The 21,457-nt window shown below is 41.0% G+C and overlaps 2 protein-coding genes across 2 annotated transcripts; one reads left to right on the forward strand and one right to left on the reverse strand.

Moving 5' to 3' along the window:
• Window positions 1-564: 564 nt before the first annotated feature.
• LOC109479541 (long-chain-fatty-acid--CoA ligase 1-like) lies at window positions 565-10,549 on the reverse strand. The gene is made up of 22 exons (XM_019781523.1): window positions 10,379-10,549; window positions 9,490-9,604; window positions 9,008-9,078; window positions 7,834-7,935; window positions 7,341-7,440; window positions 6,629-6,801; window positions 6,421-6,453; window positions 6,040-6,091; window positions 5,153-5,226; window positions 4,824-4,901; window positions 4,495-4,629; window positions 4,129-4,211; window positions 3,963-4,017; window positions 3,698-3,793; window positions 3,222-3,294; window positions 2,930-3,018; window positions 2,598-2,714; window positions 2,369-2,422; window positions 2,101-2,190; window positions 1,505-1,609; window positions 1,260-1,331; window positions 565-832 (listed from the first exon to the last, which is right to left on the reverse strand). Exons 1-22 carry the CDS (start codon window positions 10,517-10,519, stop codon window positions 695-697), a joined length of 2,046 nt encoding a protein of 681 aa, XP_019637082.1. The 5' UTR covers window positions 10,520-10,549; the 3' UTR covers window positions 565-694.
• A 4,270-nt stretch (window positions 10,550-14,819) lies between these two features.
• On the forward strand, window positions 14,820-21,271 carry LOC109479491. Its single transcript, XM_019781457.1, has 6 exons — window positions 14,820-15,384; window positions 16,279-16,483; window positions 18,215-18,864; window positions 19,191-19,278; window positions 19,997-20,160; window positions 20,730-21,271. Exons 1-6 carry the CDS (start codon window positions 14,885-14,887, stop codon window positions 21,154-21,156), a joined length of 2,034 nt encoding a protein of 677 aa, XP_019637016.1. The 5' UTR covers window positions 14,820-14,884; the 3' UTR covers window positions 21,157-21,271.
• Window positions 21,272-21,457: the final 186 nt, after the last annotated feature.

Consider the following 21,457-nt stretch of genomic DNA (forward strand, 5'->3'; position numbering starts at 1 on the left):
ACACATATTATGGACGTGGAAATCTGTCATTTCTTAACACATTTTCTTCTTAGTCATAAGCGTAGCGTATTTCATATTTGAAGTGTTTGAGATAGTCCCAAAACAAGCTACGCGAGGAGTACCTTTATTTTTGAGTACACCAATAAATATCTACAACCAGCCTACTATACCAAACGGCAACCATTTTCGATAAGTGGCATTTTTTCGCAAATTGACTTTGAAAGTCCAGTCTTACTGCCATGAAATCGCTTTGGGTGCCTTTCAGCTCTTGGTATACCGGTAATGGGCACATCAACGTATGTAGTATTCAGGCAAGATTTTGGTACATTTTTTTTAAAATCTGTGACTGGAATGTATAGCACAGAGCGGTACGTATAGACATGGATGGGAAAATTAAACATACACTTGTGTTTCTAGTGAATTCTTTCATCAGTGACAACTTTGGAAGGATAAGGATACTAACCTCCAAATTTTCGATGGCTATCAGTCCATCTTGTTCACGGAGTGGCCTAATCTCGCGAGAGCGCGAGACTAGGCCCGAGACTTGCATCGGAGGTTAGTATCCTTATTCTTCCAAAGTTGTCACTGATGAAAGAATTCACTAGGAACTGTATCTATACGTGACAAATCAATCTCTTCAACACTTGTGTTTGTTTATAGACACAATAACCTATACCATGTTGACTGGATTCTTTCAGGCAAGATTTTGGTACATTTCGTCGATCTGTGACTGGAATGTTGACTTCAGGGCGGACCGTTTAGACTTGAAGGTCGGGGTGAGCAGGCCGTTCTCCAGGCTGAAGAGCTCAGGATGCAGGTGAACGGCCTTTACCTGGAAAGAAAAAAAACGGTTATTACATATTAAGTAGGTGACTATTTCTTGTTGACGGCGGACGATATAGACTACAGTGCACCTTTGACCCACCTATGACGTCACGTTTCTTGAAAGTCTATGTATGTATTTAGTGGTCCAGATACCCAATCTCAATGACAACCAAAAACAGCGGAAAATTTGTATAGGACGGGGGGCGATACAGACTACAAACGACCTTTGACCATTGCTGACGTCACACGTGCATGGTGGAGTCACGTGTCCCGAGTAGGAAAGCCGAAGAGGACGGAGTACTACGTAATTCGATCGGAAATTACGTGGAGTCCATCTTTTTAGATTGGAGAACAGTTCAAATTGTAACGGTTTTTTTCTTTGTGATGGATCAAACAACTTTTCATAATTTTTCCACCAACGAAAATTTCCTCACCTGCTCGAATGAATGAAGGCCACGTTGTCTCCCCAAACTGGTTACCTCTTCTAGAATGGCGTCCTTCACAGTCTGACGTAAAACAAAAAATAGCGTCCAGTGGAACAATACATTTCATATGAAAAACATATTAACTGTATTTCGCATATTCACATCGTCATCAAAGCTACCATTCTATATATCTGATTTCATAATCAATGAAAGGATTGAAAAATGAAATGGTGTGTGCATAATATTACAATCACCTTATTCATGCACAACTCTTGCATGGTGCCCTTCAGGTTCAGATTGTTCTTGGCCCAACCTGGCAACACCTCAGGATCGGGGACAAAAACTCCAACACACGATGCCTGGCAAAAAAACAAAGAAAAAAGGCAAGTGGCCGTTTTAACCAGCCTTCTTAAAATGTAATGCAATATTTGAATACTCGTATTTTTTTTTATTTACTTAAGTTTTATCCTTGTTATCACAACACAGCAATAAGTTGTCTTACTTGAATGACAAATATGATAAGCGATAAAAAACGTTCAGTAGACTTAATAAGAAAATGCACAGTCGCGAAACAAAATACAAGTTTCATACATATATTTTTTTTGGCTATAAAAACAGATATCAAGATTGAATGTAAAAAAAATCCAGGAAACATTGTTCTTCATTCGACATTTGATATCATGTTTATTATTTACTGTGTCAAGATACTAGTAATATATATCATCATCTAACCCTCAAGCTCTCTCCATGAACAACAAAATAATGAGACATGACACCCCCAGGTTGCGGTCGTACGAAAATATTAAGACAATCGTGCAACAATTGTGCGACTAAGTGATGGAGCCCTTACCTTGAGGCTCTCTCCGTGAACGAAAGCCTGTGCCACCAGTGGGCTGCTGGTGTAGATACTCTCCACTTTCTCCGGAGCGATGTACTCTCCCTGGTATCGGTACAAAAACACAACTTATACAGTTAAAACTCCCCTTAGATTCATTCAATTCAAAGCCTTTATCTATTATCGATAGCTTTTTAAGATAAAGTGGTGCTCATATGGACAGAGAGGTAAAAATTGAAAGTATTAACAGTACAATAAATGGACTGAATTTAAGTAGTTTTACCTGTGCAAGCTTGAAAATGTGCTTCTTTCTGTCAATGATCTTGAGAACGCCGTTCTAAAACAATATACAAATAAAAACAACTGATAAAACACAATTCTACCAAGAACTGAAAACTTAACTGAAAAAATGTACTCATGTCAAACAGAACATAAATGGACATGATAAACGAATTAAAAAGAATGAAAAAACGTGAACTTAATTTTAAAATGAATGAAAAACGAATGAATACCGGCAGCCACTCCCCCACGTCTCCTGTGTGCAACCAGCCGTCCTCATCAAGCGCTTCTGCTGTTCTCTCGGGGGCCTTGTAATATCCCTTCATGATGTTCGGACCCTTGGCGCAAACCTGTTACCATGGTAACAATATTCAATAGGCAGAAACACCAGTTCTCTTTTCTTTTGATTTTTATTGCCAAAATCCTAACACAAGCTAAAAAATTCTTTCCAAAAGTCATTTTCAAATAATTAATATGACACCTAACAAAAATGTTTTTTATTCTTTTTCTTTTATGTTTTAACTTTGACTGAAATTGATCTTTATCTAAAAAAAGAGATCCTTACCTCCCCTTGGTTGTTCCTAGTGTAGTAGTCCATTTCCGGAATGTCCACAAGCTTTATAAGGTTGCAGGTCAGTGGAGAACCAACGTGACCTGAAAAGTCCATATGAAAATGATTATGCACAAACTGTATCGTTTAGCTATACTATAATAATTAGTCATTATTGGGATTTAGATTCTCTGTCATCAAGAAAAGTTCATTTTTATATGTAAAACTGACATGCAGCATAAGGTACCGCTTGATGTACATTTTGTATTTCTGCAAGGAGGTTAAAAGAAAATTCAGGATGTCTCACCGGTACTGTGATCTCCAGGTGTGGAAAAGGAAACTCCAGCATTCGCCTCTGTTTGTCCATATCCTTCATAGACCTGGCGAATAAAAGGTAGAGTATTTGTTTGTTTTGTTTGCTATTATCAGTTTACTACTCTGTTACTTAAAAGAACAAGTTATCTCTATGTTTGTTCCATGACATGTAGTTGTAGCTGGTCGATGTAACTCCTTGACAAACATGTTATTTATTACATCAGACCATCAAACTTCATTAAACTTCATTGACCTAGGACGGGGGCCGATACAGACTTCTGACGACCTTTGACCCATTGCTCACATTTCATTGCTGGGGGGGGGGCAAGTGTCCTGAGCAATCGGGTACTCAGTTGTCCAGACGAGGATCAGAGAACTGGTCGAAGACTCGTTGAGCCTGTTCTTTTTGTGTTTAAACAAACTTTTTAAGTTAAATCCTTCTAAAAATACAAAAACCGCAAGGCCTACCGCACAACCCAGCGCCGCCCTCAGGAAAGTTATAGCCGTCTCCGACAGAGGAGCTGATCCAGTGATCAGGCACCTCACACGACCTCCCAGCAGATTCTACGGAAAGAAGGTACGTTTATTCATTTATCTAACTCAAGCACCCATTATTTGCCTATATTTACAGAGAGTGCAAAACATACACGGTATGAACATCAATATTTCGAACATAATTGAGGCAAATATATTTTAGCAATCAAAATTGTGGTCAGTTCAACGAAGGACTTACTTGTACTTTGCCAAAGATCAAGGTATCCCAAATACTGTCACGTCGGACAATCCCTCTGAAAGAAAAAGAGTGGCATTTAGATTGTTGATTTTAGTGATTGTCTACTAGGGCAAACCTGAATTTGTTCACTACAATGTCCTTCTGAACATAATTATGTCAGTGTTACCTTTTCACTTCCGCACATTTGCTCCTCAGGGCGATTTCCAGAAGTTTCTTCTTGATAGCGCTACCTTGTACTCCGGCGTGGACCTGAGAAAAATATCAGACCCAATCAGATGTTAAAGTCAAACCTTGCATGCTGAGAGGTTGTCGTAGTAACTAGCTGCACGGGTGGACAAACTCCCTTCAACAGCCTAAGCCTGTCTAGAAACAATTTAGACTGCCAACTTGATCTTAATGACAATCTGCGGTTCCCAAATGCGAACCCCCTCCTGAAACTCTACTGCATTCAGATCCCTAAACGTATGAATGCACAAGCAAATACACACAAAACGATACCTCGAAATGAAACGACTAATGTTCAAGATATCACCTTGTCATATATCCTATTCAGAAGCCGTGGGACAGACGGGAAGATGGTAGGCCGGAGTACCCGGAAGTCGTCAAGCAGTTTCTTTACGTCACCACCAAAGAATCCGATCTGAACACCCGTCATGAAGAACATTACCTGCAAACAACAACAGAAAAATGCATTGTCCTCGAGCCTCCTTGATTAATTTGTCAAAGAAAAATGGCGAATTAAACCGATGAGATTGCTAGAAAATGAGGGTACATTTGCCTTTCTTGTTATGATTTCATTTAATAGTATTTGCATTTGATACATTGTGTACAATTGGATGAAAGTGTTATTGCAATACTTACGTGCAATGATCTCTCAAACTGGTGTGGAAGAGGCAAGTAGGAAACATGCATGTCATCAGGTCCCAGGCACAGGTATCCCTGAAAGACATGAGTGTACAGAAATTTAAAAGTTTTTTTAATTCAATATTACATTTCTTACTTCAGTAATCCTTTGCTAATTATTTGCAATTAGAAACCCTCTCATAGAGTGCTCTTAGGTTTAAAAAATATAGACACTAAACTCGCGTTGTATTAGTATAATCAAAGATGGCGACTAACAGTTTCAATGACGTCATCAAATATGGCGGCAACAAATGGCTTTCCATGCGCAAATAATCAAAGTAACCAACCTCTACGTGTTTCAGCACGGCACTGATGTTTGTGATGATGTTCCTGTGAGTCAGCATCACACCTTTGGGAACTCCTGCAAAGAATTGGAGACAACTGGTGAGGAAAATAATCTGTGCAAACTCAATGATTTTGTGTCAAGTGATCATTGGTTGTGTCTGTCCTTGGTGCTAAAATGACAGTCCTTTCAGATTTACTATTGTTGTACTAATATATAAAATAACTTGTGTCTGTTGTTGTTTACAACTTGTCAAAACTGTTGTGATTTATAGCTAGAAGCAGTACGTTTGTTAAAAAATGGTAACTCCGTACCTCTTCCTTCCTAGCATTCTGTTTTTCAAGCACAGATTGTAAATTTTCATGGCCGACGCAGAATACATTAAGGTGTCCTCCCTGGCTAATTTGGCATTTTAACTTTCCATCGTTTTCTCACAAAGAAATTTAGAAAGGACTGTAGTTGTACTGAATATTGATACCTGGGTACAACAGGGTTATGAATATGATTTTATGGACCATATGGATGACGTCATCATATTTTATTGCCCCAAATGTAATTATCTTTAAATTTATAATATAGCACTTTGGTACAAGTAACTGAAATAAAAATATGATTTTCATGTGCATAATGGTCAAAGCTACAAACGTACGTTTGCACAAATTGATATCTACTAATTACCCGTAGTTATTAGAGAATAACTAGATTTTAATTAGGCAATTAGATTATTCTCTAATAACTACGGATCTTTGTGAGAAAACGATGGAAACTTAAAATGCCAAATTAGCCGGGGAGGACACCTTAAGCTTCACTAAAGTATAACTACAGTGCACGTGCTTTATTCAGTTGTTAACTTCTAAAATGTTTTTGATTGCAACGGTTTTTACTACCAACCTGTAGTGCCGCTGGTGTAGCAAATCGTCAACAAGTCTTCTGGACGAGGAGGCTAAGAAAAAAGGTAAGGATTTATATCTTAAAACATAAGATCTAATCACTTTTTCTGAAGAAACTAAACAAGTCGACAATTCCATTACATACTAGTTTGGTCTGACTTAGACAGTTCAACGGTCCAGTAGATTTAAATATGCTCACATGACAACAATAGACCAACTACAAGTACTCGCCTACTTGTGCATTTTGAATTTACGCCATCTTGTTCCTTAAAGATATTTTGCAAGTTTGACTTTATTGAGGATAACTTTGCTCCCAACCAGTGTACATGTCTGTATATCTGGTACAACTACGAAATAAACAAGTGCTAAAAAATTAACTTACAACAGCATCATGTGGGTTTTTCCTTCCTGCTTCCTGTTGAAGATGAAAAGAGTTATTTCATAAAATGATAAATTTCTAACAATTTCAAATTTCTAACATTTCTTTCAATTTCAAATTTCTAACAAATAACGAATTCAAACCGACATAAACTTCACATCATTGCCGTTACACTTTTGAATGTACATTTATCACTGATTTGCTAACGTACCTCCACGTCATCAAACGTCATTATCTCAACACCCAATGAGGTGGCTCGTTTCTTGAGTTCATCAGTGATCTTCTCCATGAGCACGATTCTCTTGACCGTGGACAGGTCCTGGACATTGTCGAGAATGGAGGACACCTTCTTCTCCACGTCACACACAATGGTGTGGAGATTCGCTGGAAGAGAACGTCGATCATTTGGAACAAAAAATGTAGCGTTTTCATTTCAAATTTTATATTTGAAAATATGATTCTTAGCCTAGATGCCTGTTTTTAATTGGGGTATAACAAAATCAAAAAAAAAAGAGGGAAAACTAGACAAGAGAGACAGGAGGTTTCTTAACTATTTTCTTAGCCTAGATGTCTGCCATTTTAGATTTGGTATGCTCTTTCTTGAAGCGACTGAGCCCGTGTTAAAGCTGAAAATGCTGATTCTTTTAGCCTGAAGTACAGCCTTTTTAAGTTATCCGAGTATTCTTTAGCAGTTCATCACTTTGACTGTAAGCACCACATGGCAAAATATACCAAAACTACAGTACGGAAACATGGTATCTAAAAAAAGATACATCACTTTCTTTCTTGTGACTTTGCTGCGTTTAGCAAATTATACCGTTGTACAAAGTAAGTTATTGTGTGATACATATACCTACCAGTGCCTATGATTTATTTACCACTTATAAACTTATGCTCCTTTTGATATTGATGATAATCCTCACCCTGTTCTATGACAAATTTGATGGCCTGTGGTCCCAGTGTGTCGTACAGAGGAACAACCACCATGGAGAACGCACTGCACGCCTGCTCAGCTATCACCCACTGAAACACAAAACCTTTGGATGTCATCCACACCTGGGTACACCAACCGTTGCCGCGACGGGGGACGGCACAGGCTTCTTTTACTCACTGATGACGTCACTTGAGGGCTCGAGACTGGTCATTGTGACGTTCAGACAGCCGAAAATACGTTAGTTATTTTTGTTGTGTTGTATGACAATTTATTTCAGGAACAACACCATGATCTCTACACCACCTTCATTGACTTAACAAAGTTAAGGCCAATTTAGTTCGAGACAAAATAACACTGAACTGATGTTAATTGTTACGCACTCTAGATTGAATTAGGTCAAATTGAAGTGTAAATTGAAGAGAAAGCTGTAAAATTTTCTGACTTAACATAAAGGTGTTTAAAGAAAAGGATATTTTGCTGACCTCTGGTCGATTCTGTGAGAAGATCCCGACAAAGGTGTCTTGACCGGGGGACAGGCCTTTCTCCAGCAGACCCGAGCCGAAACGGAGGGCGCTCTCGTGCACCTAAACCACAGAAAATTAGCATGTCCACAATATGGCAAAACCAAAAATTCCGCTGCAGTACCATAACAAGTAGCCAGGGGTTAAAAATCTAATCATTTCGAGGTTTTATAAAGACCTTATATATATAGACCCACCTACTACATTAATATCAAGACAAACCGTCTAAGCCTTCTCGAGATATCGTCTTGACAGACAGACACACACACACACACACACACACACACACACACACATGTACACACACACGCACACACGCGCACGCACACATACACACGCACGCACACACACGCACACACGCACACACGGCATAACCTTTTTCACGTTTTAGGTAAAAACATCATCGTCACAGAAAAATTGGTGAAGACATCTAACATTTTCCATATGCCGATCACCAAGCCGCGGGCTGTGTTGACCTTGGGTAACCCTGCCACATACCCAACCTCAGCGCTGCACGACCAAGACTGGCATCTGGTTCAGTCACGCACTGTCAATTATAATCTCCAAGCAGATCTTTCGGTGGCTGCAAAGACAGTATCAAATTGACCAGGCAGTATTAGGTGGTCAATTGATACTGCCTGGCCAATTTGGTACTGTTTTCGGTCACCGAAAGATCTAGCCTTGAGCCCAGCCTTGTCATTAGCTTTGGTCCGCTCAGAAAAAGACCCGCTGGGTGGGTACGAACGATCTGCTTGGAGATTAGGTTAATTTAGCATTTGGCTCGGTGATGCCCTACGTTTTTTTTTTTTTTTAACGGTGTCGCTCAATGCAAGGCCATTTGGTCACTTCTAGGCATAGAGCTAGTCTGTAACTGTAAGTACTAACAGCAACTCTTCTCCCTGAGTCAGAAACACAACGTTGATCTGGTTAGACTTTCATCAACGATTCTTTTGTGCTGAAGACATCGACTGTGAGGCCAAAGATCGGCAACATTTTTGTTTGGTCATGTCATTCGAGGTCATGTCCTTGAAAGGCAATGCAACTGTTACACGATGTTAAGTGAGCCTGTGCCTGGTAGAAAGTTGAAGTGTTCCACCCGGTCTTATAGAGTAAAGGTTGAAGAAATATATAACACCTGTTGATATGTCATCCACTGGTAAGGTTCTTCAGGCGCTGCTCGCCAACCAAGACATCGTCCTGTCCCGTCTGTGTGCAAGAAGAAGATGAATACTAAGAGTTGAAAATGTAAATATAGTAAAAAATGTAAATATAGCTGAAAATGCACATCAATACAACGTTTTCCGCTTGTACAGGTCTAGCTAGCGACAATCTTTCACATTTTTGAGAGCAACTTTTCTTGATTATTATAGCATCAAAATTTTATGCGTTGGTATGATAAGAAAGCAAGGGGGCGATACAGACTTCCAAGTACTGTAGTCACGTGATCGATTGATGGTGGGTCATTGAACCTGAAGACGTCCATAGTTGCAGCTGAAATTTCTGTTCTGTAAGTCGTATTTTCCTTCTGTTTGGTCGAAAGCTAAAATTATGTTTGGCATACATATAGCTTTAACTTCTTAAACTTTTTAAAATGAAGAAAGAAAGAGAAAGACGTACTTGTCAACCTGATGCCCCTCTGAAACCCTTCGTATGTGGTTGTGACGTCATCGTAAAGGTATTCCAGTAATTTTCCATCCTTGCACCTGGTGGAAATGTGGGCTCCGTCCTGGCCCTGGAGCGGGAAACAAAACTCTCATCTGGTACAGATACTAGTAGCTAGTCTCTACCAGACTAACTACGCTGGCTATATAATAATATAGGACAATGTTTGCCAGGGGAGTTTGGCCGCCTTGGGGTTTGACTCGCAGCGCAGTTTGGAGGGAAATTAACAAACTTCCCGTGCCCGGACTCCCTTGGCCAGTCTTAATTAATATCCAAGCAGATCTTTTGGTGGGGGTAAGACAGTATAAAGAACGTACAGTATGATACTCGTATCGAAACAGTATATGAAATACTTCTCACAAAAGAGTATCAAATTGGCCAGTCTGTATCCATTTCCCCATACAGGCTGGCCAATTTGATACTGTCTTACCCCCACCAAAAGATCTGCTTGGAGATTAAGTCTTAATCTCTTTTTTTTGCCTTAGACGATCCGTATTCCCGTAGAAAGGCCTGGTGGAGGCTTACTAGTAGCGTCCTGTGCAGACCTTTCTAGCGGTCTACGTTTGAAGATACAGAAACTACTGTGAAAAGGGGTGCTGCTGTCAGCAAAAAGAAAACAAACATACAGTGGGTGTCACACGAAGACAGGAGAAAATGTATGTTTTTATTTGGGATACAATGTCGCTTTGGTGTGACTAATTTCTTTCACGTATAGCATGGCAAAAACTATATATTCATAATCAATTGAGAAGGATTCCACATACTAGTACTCAACCACGCATGTTATATTTTTCATTTTCTGTTCTTTGAAGTCTCAGCTCAGTTAAAAACTTGGAGAACTGACCTCCACCTCCACAGACTGGCGATCGAGCGGGCAGGGCGGTGGGATGGGAGACGGGCGGGAGGCCAGGTAGTATGCCCCCGCCGCCACCGCCACGGCGCCCGCTGCCAGCTTGGCCGACGACACCTCCAGAATACTCTCCATGGCTGTACTTATGTTCCCGCCTGTTGTGCTGTCTGATTGGTAGAAAATCATAAGCTGAAAATGGGGAGCTCACACAAAAGGTGAGACGTGGAATGCGTTGAAAATCAGGTCAGGTCACCCGAGTTCAACAAATAAACCTCACACCCCTCCCCATTTTCTTCTGCTTTCCTGACCAACACTTTTAGTCTACCTTCTTTTACTCCGCAGTTTAACAATATCTTATAGGCCAGGGTAGTTCCCTGCACTCTAAGGACAATTACCTACAATGTTTACAAACATTTAGCTCTCAGAGTTCAAAACAGTAGCTCTGTGGCTTAAAGCTAAACCCGAGAACACGCCAAAGGAATCGCTACACAATCACACAGATTTAGGGACTAACCTATTCAGTGAAACTGACTTGAAGCATGCCAACTCACAGAACTCGGCCAAGATTACCCCTCTGAGGTGCCCCTTTCCAAGATTTTGGCCCCCACCTTTAAGACTGCTCCAGTTGCCTGGTCACATTCCTTATAAACTACTCCGTACTCAGTCTTTTATTTGAAGCCAGCAGAGCAGTAAGGGGCGGTTCAGGATAGACGACAGAGGGGTTGATGTGGAATGAACTGTATTATCATAACAGTACGGCAGGGGATTGTGTAGTAACATTCGCGAAATTTTACAGGTAAATTGATTATTTTGCTACATTTCACCGTCGACTTTAAGTTCTGAGACTTTTTCATCATTTCAAAGGATTTTTCGGTATTGTTGTTGTCATTTTCACACCCTATCATCAACATTTTACCCTCCCTTGAATGCGACCAAACCGTATCCGAATCACTGGTTGACATTTGACCTGTTGGGGCTAAGTTCCGTGTCAAATGAGGACAAGTTACAACGGAACAAAGGTCTCTAGGATTTGGTCCAGCTTTGATAAGCTTCAACATATTACATAAGAACATTTTCTCACATATCAGACATCTTTAACAAATCGTGGACGAACTCGGAAAAGTTAGTGGTACATAATGTTGGCATGTTTGAGAAGAAAAACCGGATATGCCTGTGTGTTACAGTCGTTTTGAAAACAGTGCCTGGGCCTGCACAAAATAATGAGAAGTTGTCAAAACATGAGTGCCATTCTTCACTTATCAACATCATAGATGGGCGACTTGCCAGTTTCTGTAAATAAACCCAAAGTCGACAAAAACACCGCATGGGGTCCAAACTCCAAGTCGTTGGGACAAAAACACCCAAAACTCGTGACGGTCACACTTCAAACTTCAGTCAAACTTACTGTCCTTATCGGGACTGAATTGCACTGGTAAACACTCTAGTTTAGCACTTTCTTGCTGCATGTAAATATAGAAAGGGGGGCGAAAGGAAAATACGCAGATTATAACTCTTTCTTGTATTAATAGTAACTTAGTTAAGTTTAAAACTTAAGTAACTTCACCTGTGTGTCACCTACCTTACATTGCTTGCCCCCTTCTGGCACTCAGACAACACGAGTACATATTTGAAGTTTTTCCCAAGCAATTATTTGCCCAAGTCTTCAATGTGCTACATGTGGCCCTTCGTTTACACACACAATACAGGGCCAAACGACGTAATACGGGGGCCAAACTTTGCTAGGTAAGTTTTGTTAGACCATTTCCAATCATGGAAGAGCGTCTACAACCCGTAGAAGCTTCGTGGGTTTTTTTTAGGTCAAACATTTTTACAGTAAGACCATGTGAGAGGTACATGTACTGGTCGAGTGAGTGACCCATCCTCTCCAAATAAAGTGCCCCTCCCACTAGCTCGAGTTTTGCGTTTCTACTGTTGGCGTTATTAAAGCTGCATTATGACCAATACACAGAAACTGGAACAAGTCTAGTCAAGATAACAGTAGTAATAGTAGTAGTATCTTACCGTTGGTTAACTGGTTCAGCGCTGAAAAAAGCGGCCACGTAGTCAGTGTAGTCGGTTGCAAATTTTGGGAAGACAACACGTACCGACTTTCTCGCCTTTTCGTTATCAAATTACGATCGGTGTCTCGTGTAGGGGTTAATGAGAATAAGAGGTTTACGTACTCACAATGCTGTAGCGGAGTCGCTGAAACCCTTACGTTAGCCTAACGTTCAAGTCGCGCCAAACAGCTGGAGAAACGTGAACTTTGACCCACACCTGGCAACATTGCAAAGCCTCATGGGAATAGTCCTTGGGGGGGGGGGGTATTAAGGAGGTACCACTTGCTGTAAACAAATAACTTTCCATGGCCTTGAATTTTGAATAAGCGAGATTATGAGAATTTACCATAAAAAGTTCTATATATATTATATATGCATAATCTAATCTATTTCAAATTCACGGGCACGGAAACTAACATCTTCACAAGTTCTCATAATCTAAGCTGTTCAAAATTGAAGACCGAATGGAAACTAATACGTTTTCATGGGTAATCTCATCTATTCAAAGGTATATGGAAACATAGGCTACCAGGAGGTGTAACTGTTAGTATTTTATTAATATATTAATTTTCGCAGAGGTAGGTCTTGTGTAGAGATTAGGGCAATGTAAAATTTTGACCGAACTCTAAAGTTACTAGTACTGAACACTCAGCTCTTCGAAGTATAAAACAAGAGTTCCACGATCTCATACCTTCGCCAAATGATGTTAACCCTTGCGGGTGACGAATTATACAATTTTAATCATTGATTTTGTAAATAAGAGCCTCATTTGCATGGATTATATCAGTTGATCATATTCTCCATCCAATGACAGTCTTATCATAACAAAAAGGCTATTATAGCACTTCCTCATAAATTATGCAAATGAAGTCATGATTTGAATAAATTATGTTTATTGATCACTGAATAAATTATGTTCACCTTCACTTAACTTCCAAATGTGGCAAGTATGAAATTCGGGGTGCAGCAGTTACAACTATGAAATTATTTGCCATTAATTATGCAAATTAGTTCCTCATTTACATAATCTATATCCTCAGATGTTTTTTTTCGTTCTCAAGTAGATGTCACAAGTGTTTCATAGTTCTATTATCGAACAAAGCAGATTTATAGAATTTCCTCATTAATTATGCAAATTAGCCCCTGATTTGCATAATTGCCATCTTATTATGTCAAGCATCACTTCAACTACCTACATACCAAAAATGAAGACAATACGTCAACCGGTTCTTGAGTTATCGTCCTTCTAATTTTTTCAACAAATGCTCCTGCAGTTCCAGAACAAGGAGCTAGGGGACCCAAACCCATGTCACTTCTTTCCTACCCCAAGAGCTATCTACCAACCAAAATTCGTGACCCTAGCATGTCCAGAACATGAGATATCAAAACCGGAAGTTAAGCTGCAGTACCTAGGAAAGCCGCAAGGGGGCCCAAAATCTAATCATTTCTAGGTCTCATGAAGACCTACCCACCTATCAAGTTTCATTCCAATCCATCAACTGCTTCTCGAGTTATTTTGCTAAACCACACACACACAAACACACACACACACACACACACACACACACACACACACACACACACACACACACAGACAAACGCTACTGAAAACATAACCTTCTTGGCGAAGGTAAAAAGACGCTTTAGGCAAGCAAATTTTATGGATGGCATTCTTCCCGCAGACTCCAAATCTAATGCGAAAGGACGAAAAAAAGCAAGGCGGGCCAAAGAAACAAGATTCCTAGATTTTAAACATCATAACTCTTGTAAAACGAGAAATGATACCTTTATTGTGCTAGGTTTACTGTCAACTATTACAACATACATTGTCACTGAAACAACAAGTTTCAATGCATTGTATTAATGATTTTTATCACGTATACACAGCAACCATCACATATAAAAGGAATGAAATACATCACAGCATCAAAGTAAAAGACAAAACATAAAATCAGAGCCTTGTCTTGTCTCATCATATCTATCTGAGTGGCATCCACGTTCCGGCGGCATGGCAACAGACATCTTTGCCCATTTTCGGGTGGGCAGTGCACTGGTAGGAACGACATTTTTCTGTTACCCCAGTCCGTTTTTGACCTGTGGACTTGAAAAACATGTCGTGTTTGTCAAGTAAGCCAGTGGATGGTTCCATTCCAATGAAGGCATCTCCCAAAGTCCCCAACCTAACCTTATTTGACGAGTAGACAACAGTGACGACATAACCTTGATACAAGTAACCACACACAGTTAATATATAAAGAGACAAATTAATAATTCTTATAAAGCATATACAGATAAACTCTCTTTTACAAATAATCCGCCCACATCCGCTTCCGTAGTGGTGCCTAAGTAGTTGTTGTCCTATAGTTCCTATCAGTGCCATGCTAAAACTGTGAAGCAAGGAGGTTGCTCCGTTTCACACTGAAAAAAAGCAGTTTAAAACATGTCTGAGAAGAGCGCTAGAGGCGGAGCGGCCAGGGGGAACCGTGGGAGGGGTAGAGGGAGGGGTACCCGCGGGGGCACCGGCCGCAACCCGGGAGGAAGCGTAGCCCCGGGGGCTGGGGCGAACCCTCAGTTCACCACGGACCAAGTCGTGGCCATGGTAAAAGCTTTGTCTACATCCCAGGCCTCCCTTAGTGCCGCAATAGAAACAGAAGAACAGTTTGAAGAAGAAGAGGAAGAAGAAGAAGAAGGAGACACCAAGAAGGGTGGAGGAAAGAAAGGTAGAAAGCAATCAAAGCAAGAGAAAGAGCCACCAGCAAAAATTAGCGCCAAGGAGGGGAGGATCATTCGAGAGCTGGTCTCAATCCTGTTCGACAAGTCTGGTGATGTCCCGGTCGTGAAGTTGCAACAAGAAGCCAAGAAAGTCAGCAATCGTCAAGAGTACCAGGATCCAGGGAAACTGGCCACTTTCCTGCATAAGCACGACTTCTTTCAGACCAGGTAGGATGTACATATAGCTAAAAAAATACCGATCAGCCAGAGTGATAAGTGGACACCACGGGATTCCTTACCCCTCCCACAAATCTCTCTACTCTCGGTTAGCGCTCCCTTCACTTATTTTTCGTCGTAAGTTCCACACAGTAACGACTCTGTACAAATTTAAGAATGGTCACTGCCCGCCCCACCTAGCTAGTATTTTACCTATTACCAGGACATCCGCCATACATTCTAGAGACCCCCTCAGAAACGGAAACCTCTGTATACAAATCTCCAAAAGTTGTAGAACACAGAACGCCTTCCTCCACAGAGCCACCCTTTTATGGAATTCCCTCCCAATTGACATACAAACAGCCCCTACTCTTTCTTCCTTTAAAGCTAAAGTATGGAAATCCCTTGGAGATCCATATTCTGCCTAATAAAAGTGAATTTGTATCAACCCCCCATATAAACATATACATAATAATACATATTGCATTTTTGTACCTCGGCAACCATGTATATACCAGGACTCTATAACTGTATTTTTAAAATGTATGTATATTATTGCACCATTGTACATAATTTATATATTTCACTAAGCATGTATTTTGTAAATTGTAATATGCATTATATGTATGTCTAATAATTTTCATTTTTCCCCCAGGGTGTCCTTGACTAGTTGGGACACCATGGTTTCTTTGTAAGCCAAATGAATAAATAAATAAATAAAAAAATATAAGATATAAAATGTCATTTCGTATCCTTGTGAAAAAATCTCGGGTGGCACAAATAAACGAAGCCCATGGAACATTTGCCATGGAACCATAGAGTAAAACTACGCAACATTATGTTGTATAATTGTAGTAGAATATATCATGTTTTTGTAACAATGTTGTCTTCTTCTTGTGCTCAAAGGTTGAACAAAGATGGCGTCATGTTGGTCAAAGTGAAGCGTGACGTCACCCTGTGTGGAAAGTACACCGCATCAACATGTAAAGAAGACGGCTGCGCACATTTCCACCTGTGTCGTCAGTACGCGTCTGGACAGGGCTGTTCTAACGGGCTCAGCTGCCGGTATTCCCACAACCTGAAAGATGACCATAACATTGTTGTGTTACAGGTATGTTGTGCGATTTTACATGGCAGGGAACTCATGGGCATGGTGTATATACGTGTGCTTTGGTGTATACATGTACTTGTGTACGTGCCGAATGATTATGCAGATTCATGTAAATTTTGTTACCTCAGACATGTCATATTTTATCATAAAGTTGAATACAATATTCATGCTTTGTATGAATTCTGCATATTTTCATCGCTACTTCGGGATCCTCTCCGAAGTCACTCCGGAGCATTTATCGCTCCGGAGTCACTCCAGAGCAATTATGTCTCCTGAGTCACTCCGGAGCGATTAACACCCCTGAGTCACTCCGGAGCAATTATCACTACAAAGTCTTTCAGGAGCAATTATCACTCCAAAGTCACTCCGGAGCAATTATCACTCCAAAATCACTCCGGAGCAATTATCACTCCAAAGTCACTCCGGAGCAATTATCACTCCAAAATCACTCCGGAGCAATTATCACTCCAAAGTCACTCCGGAGCAATTATCACTCCAAAGTCACTCAGGAGCAATTATCACTCCAAAGTCACTCCGGAGCAACTATCACTACAAAGTCACTCCGGAGAAATTATCACTACAAAGTCACTCCGGAGCAATTATCACCCCAAAGTCACTCCGGAGAAATTATCACTCCAAAATCACTCCAGAGCAATTATCACTCCAAAGTCACTCCGGAGCAATTATCACTCCAAAATCACTCCGGAGCAATTATCACTCCAAAATCACTCCGGAGCAATTATCACTCCAAAGTCACTCCGCAGCAATTATCACACCAAAGTCATTCCGGAGTAATTATCACTCCAAAATCACTCCGGAGTAATTATCACTCCAAAGTCACTCCGGAGCAATTATCACTCCAAAATCACTCCGGAGCAATTATCACTCCAAAATCACTCCGGAGCAATCATCACTCCAAAATCACTCCGGAGCAATTATCACTCCAAAGTCACTCCGCAGCAATTATCACTCCAAAGTCACTCAGGGGCAATTATCACTCCAAAGTCACTCCGCAGCAATGATCACTCCAAAATCACTCCGGAGCAATTATCACTCCAAAGTCACTCCGCAGCAATTATCACACCAAAGTCATTCCGGAGTAATTATCACTCCAAAATCACTCCGGAGTAATTATCACTCCAAAGTCACTCCGGAGCAATTATCACTCCAAAATCACTCCGGAGCAATTATCACTCCAAAATCACTCCGGAGCAATTATCACTCCAAAGTCACTCCGCAGCAATTATCACTCCAAAGTCACTCCGGAGCAATTATCACTCCAAAGTCACTCCGCAGCAATGATCACTCCAACATCACTCCGGAGCAATTATCACCCCAAAGTCACTCCGGAGCAATTATCACCCCAAAGTCACTCCGGAGCAATTATCACCCCAAAGTCACTCCGGAGCAATTATCACCCCAAAGTCACCCCGGAGCAATTATCACTCCAAAGTCACCCCGGAGCAACTATCACTACTGTAGTGATAATTGCTCCGGAGTGACTTTGTAGTGATAATTGCTCCGGAGAGACTTTGTAGTAAAAATCACTCCAAAGTCACTCCGGAGCAATTACTGCAGTCAGTCTAACTACAGAGGACTGGAGTCACTCAGGAGTCGTTGACTGTAGTACGCTCCAATTGTTAGATCTGGAGTCACTTCTAAGCAGTTTCTGTAGTTGACTCCAATGGTTAGCACATTTTTATTTTCATTTTTCGTGTTTTTGTTCGGCAGGAAAATTTCTTGGATGGCTTGGCAGAAGCGCAGGTTCTCTCTATGATCACCAAACCGGAGAAATCCAAAGGAAGCTCCAAACCTGCAAAGAAAGCCAAGAAGGATGAGGGGACACCTCCTACGGAAGTCCCTCCATCGACGACGTCCAAAGGAGGCTCCAAACCTGCAAAGAAACCCAAAAAGGATGAGGGGACAACTCCTACGGAGGTTCCTCCACCGATGGCTTCGAAAGGAGGCTCCAAACCTGCGAAGAAACCAAAGAAAATGAAGGATGAAGGGACACCTCCTACAGACGTCCCTCAGCCAATGACGCGACAAGAAGAGTTAAAACGTCTGCCGCGAGTTTGCCACTTTTACACCACCGAAGGCAAGTCCTGCAAAAACGGTCCAGCATGCACTGCGGGCCTCCACGTCTGCACGTTCTACCTGACCGGCAGTTGCAGCCGCAAACCGTGCCAACTGTCGCACAACCTCTTCGACCCTCAACCGAGAGACTTGCTCAAGAAGAGCGGGCTCCTGGGTAAGCCAGGAAAGTACATCGTCGGCCTGTACAAAGAGAAATTCGAGGCTAAGATTCAGAAGAAGGAAAAGCAAGAAAAGAAGGACCAGCAAGCCCCACCGACCGAGGACTCGAGCAAGAGTGATCCCGGGTAAGTAATAGAGACAGAGGACGCCACAGACTATAACTGACACATTCGATCCCCTGCTCATTAAGTCGCGTTCTGTAATCTGCAATGACGCTGAGAGACGCCAGAGAATCAGTAGATTCATTCCAAAAGCGGTGCTGTAAACTCCGCATTATAGGTTATTTACATTATTTGGGCTGGAAAGTGCGGTCAAAAATCCATTTTCACACTTGCTGTCACATCAATGTTTTCGTACTGAATAGCTACATTATGATTAATATTCCCGATAAATTCGTTAACACTTTTGCTGCCATGTAAAACCAAAAATCTTTATGTTTCGATATCTTTAGAATGCCTGAACCCAAACCTTCAACCGAGTCGACGCACGATGACGTCACGTCAATGCCGGAACACTGGGAACCAATGGGAAGTCCCGAGGTATCTGATTGGCCATCCAATCATGTGTATCGTTACATGTTCTGCTTTGATAGAAATGATGTGTACTTGAATACCAAATATAAAAGTCTCTTTCCCTGATTCTTTTTAATAATAATATAAGCTCACAGTTTGTATGTACAAATGTAGTAGCATTATAGTATTGAGACGATAGCCTTATCAAATTTACTAAGTTGATGTGCATGCGTATACGCTGTACAGATAAATCTATATTTCTAATGAACTTAGACAAACCTTCTATATTGAAACATGTCCTATTCTTACCTTTTTAACATTACTAAGGAACGAGAAGAAACCGAATTTACTTCATTGTAGCTACTTGTCGATGTATATATGTAACATATCTGTAGTTCCATTCTTTTGTTGTGACCAGTACTCAACCCAGTGGGTATGTATTATGCAGCAAGTTTAAACTGTAATTTCCAACACAAGAAATTGGACTCACCCAAAATGTTCGACTGTACAACTCCAGTCTTTGTCAAGGAATGAAGAATCCACCGCTTCCGTGACGTCACGCAGATAACACACGTGACTCCGTGAGCAGTGGATCATAGGTTGCAGAAAGTCTGTGGCGCCCCCCGTCTCTGTTGAGGGATGGTTGTAATGCCCTGATGTAGATAGCCTCTTTAATCCCTCGTTGAAAGACATCCAGTGGGTATGTGTGTACAATAAAGTTTTCATGCATTCAATGTTCACCTAGGGTGGTTTTATGCCGCTAGAAAACGGCTTTGTACTAGCGGAGATTCCCCCAACTGGAAAGGAGATGAGCGACATTATGTCCGCCTTCTACCAGACACTGCACAGCTCCAAGGTTCACTCCATCAAACGAGTGCAGAACTTCTATCTGTGGGACATGTACTGCAAGTAAGTGTTTATTCATTTATTTTGATGGCCGATGTCAAGATCCATAACGAATTCTAGCTAACATTGTATAATGTTATATGGTTATTAATGTATATGCGCAATTTACTAGCATATGATAATTCAGGCTAGCATTTTAGAGGAATATTGCTATAGAAGGTTATTGATGTTAAATGTGTATAATTTACTTTTATGACGTTTATTATATTACTATAATCATTATTAGGTGGCAAATGTTAGTAAGATGTTTTTTTTAATGTAGTGAATGCAAATAGTAGTTACAGTGTATGTATTTCATGTACAGGAAGAGTAGTGGTTAATTGGCGATTCGAATCCTTGATACACAAACAAACAAACAAACAAAGAAATAAACAAACGTAAAGCATACATACTTGTACGCTATGGAACGATTACACTGTTGTCCAACTCAAAACATTGAACTTAACGGAATTTTCGACTGAATGACTCATTCCTTTTAGCTATATCAACCCCCGTACCAACTCTTAAAGATTTCTACAGACTGCTACTATTTTGTAGATCGGTGAATTGATGTTGGTTTAATTGTTGTACAGGAGAAAGAATCAGATGAAAAGGCAGAACAACAGCCAGTTCCCGCTGGAACTCCGTCTCTTCCACGGCACTAACCAGGAGGCAGTCTCCCCCATCTGCCGTCAGAACTTCGACTGGAGGTTGAGCGGGCACAACGTCGGCCAGCTCTTCGGGCAGGGGAGCTACTTTACCGCCAATGCCAGCTACGCGAGCGCGTACTCCCAGCCTAGCTATCCTACTGGCCACCGGTATATGTTCTTTGCTAAAGTCCTTGTGGGGAGGTATGCAAAGGGAGAGAGTTCTTACCGTCGACCTCCACCCTTGAATGAGTATGATCCGTACGGACTCAGCTACGATAGCTGTGTCGATGATGAGAACAGTCCTAACGTTTTTGTTGTGTTCGAGTCGACCCAGTGCTATCCAGAGTATCTCATTGAATATTCATACTAGTACTGAGCTATGAGGAAACTTAGCTAACGTTGCTGAAATGAGTGACTTGTTTATTCAACTTGTGTTGCAAGAATTAAAAAGCATCAGTCAAGATCATACTCGAAGCTAATCAAGTAACCTGACATCGTTTAGTTAAAACATAAAGTTGAAGGCTTAGTCCCTAACGTTAACAAAGAAAGGGCAATATAATATGTCTATTGCAAACTGCTGCCTGAAGGCTAATCGCGGCAAATACTAGTAATTGTCTTGAACTATTTCTGAAGCTTCCCTTATGTCCCTGTTGAAGGTTCAGTTTCTGAAG

The sequence above is a fragment of the Branchiostoma belcheri genome, unplaced genomic scaffold (assembly GCF_001625305.1).
Source record: "Branchiostoma belcheri isolate BF01 breed outbred unplaced genomic scaffold, Haploidv18h27 scaffold49, whole genome shotgun sequence".
NCBI lineage: Eukaryota > Metazoa > Chordata > Leptocardii > Amphioxiformes > Branchiostomatidae > Branchiostoma > Branchiostoma belcheri.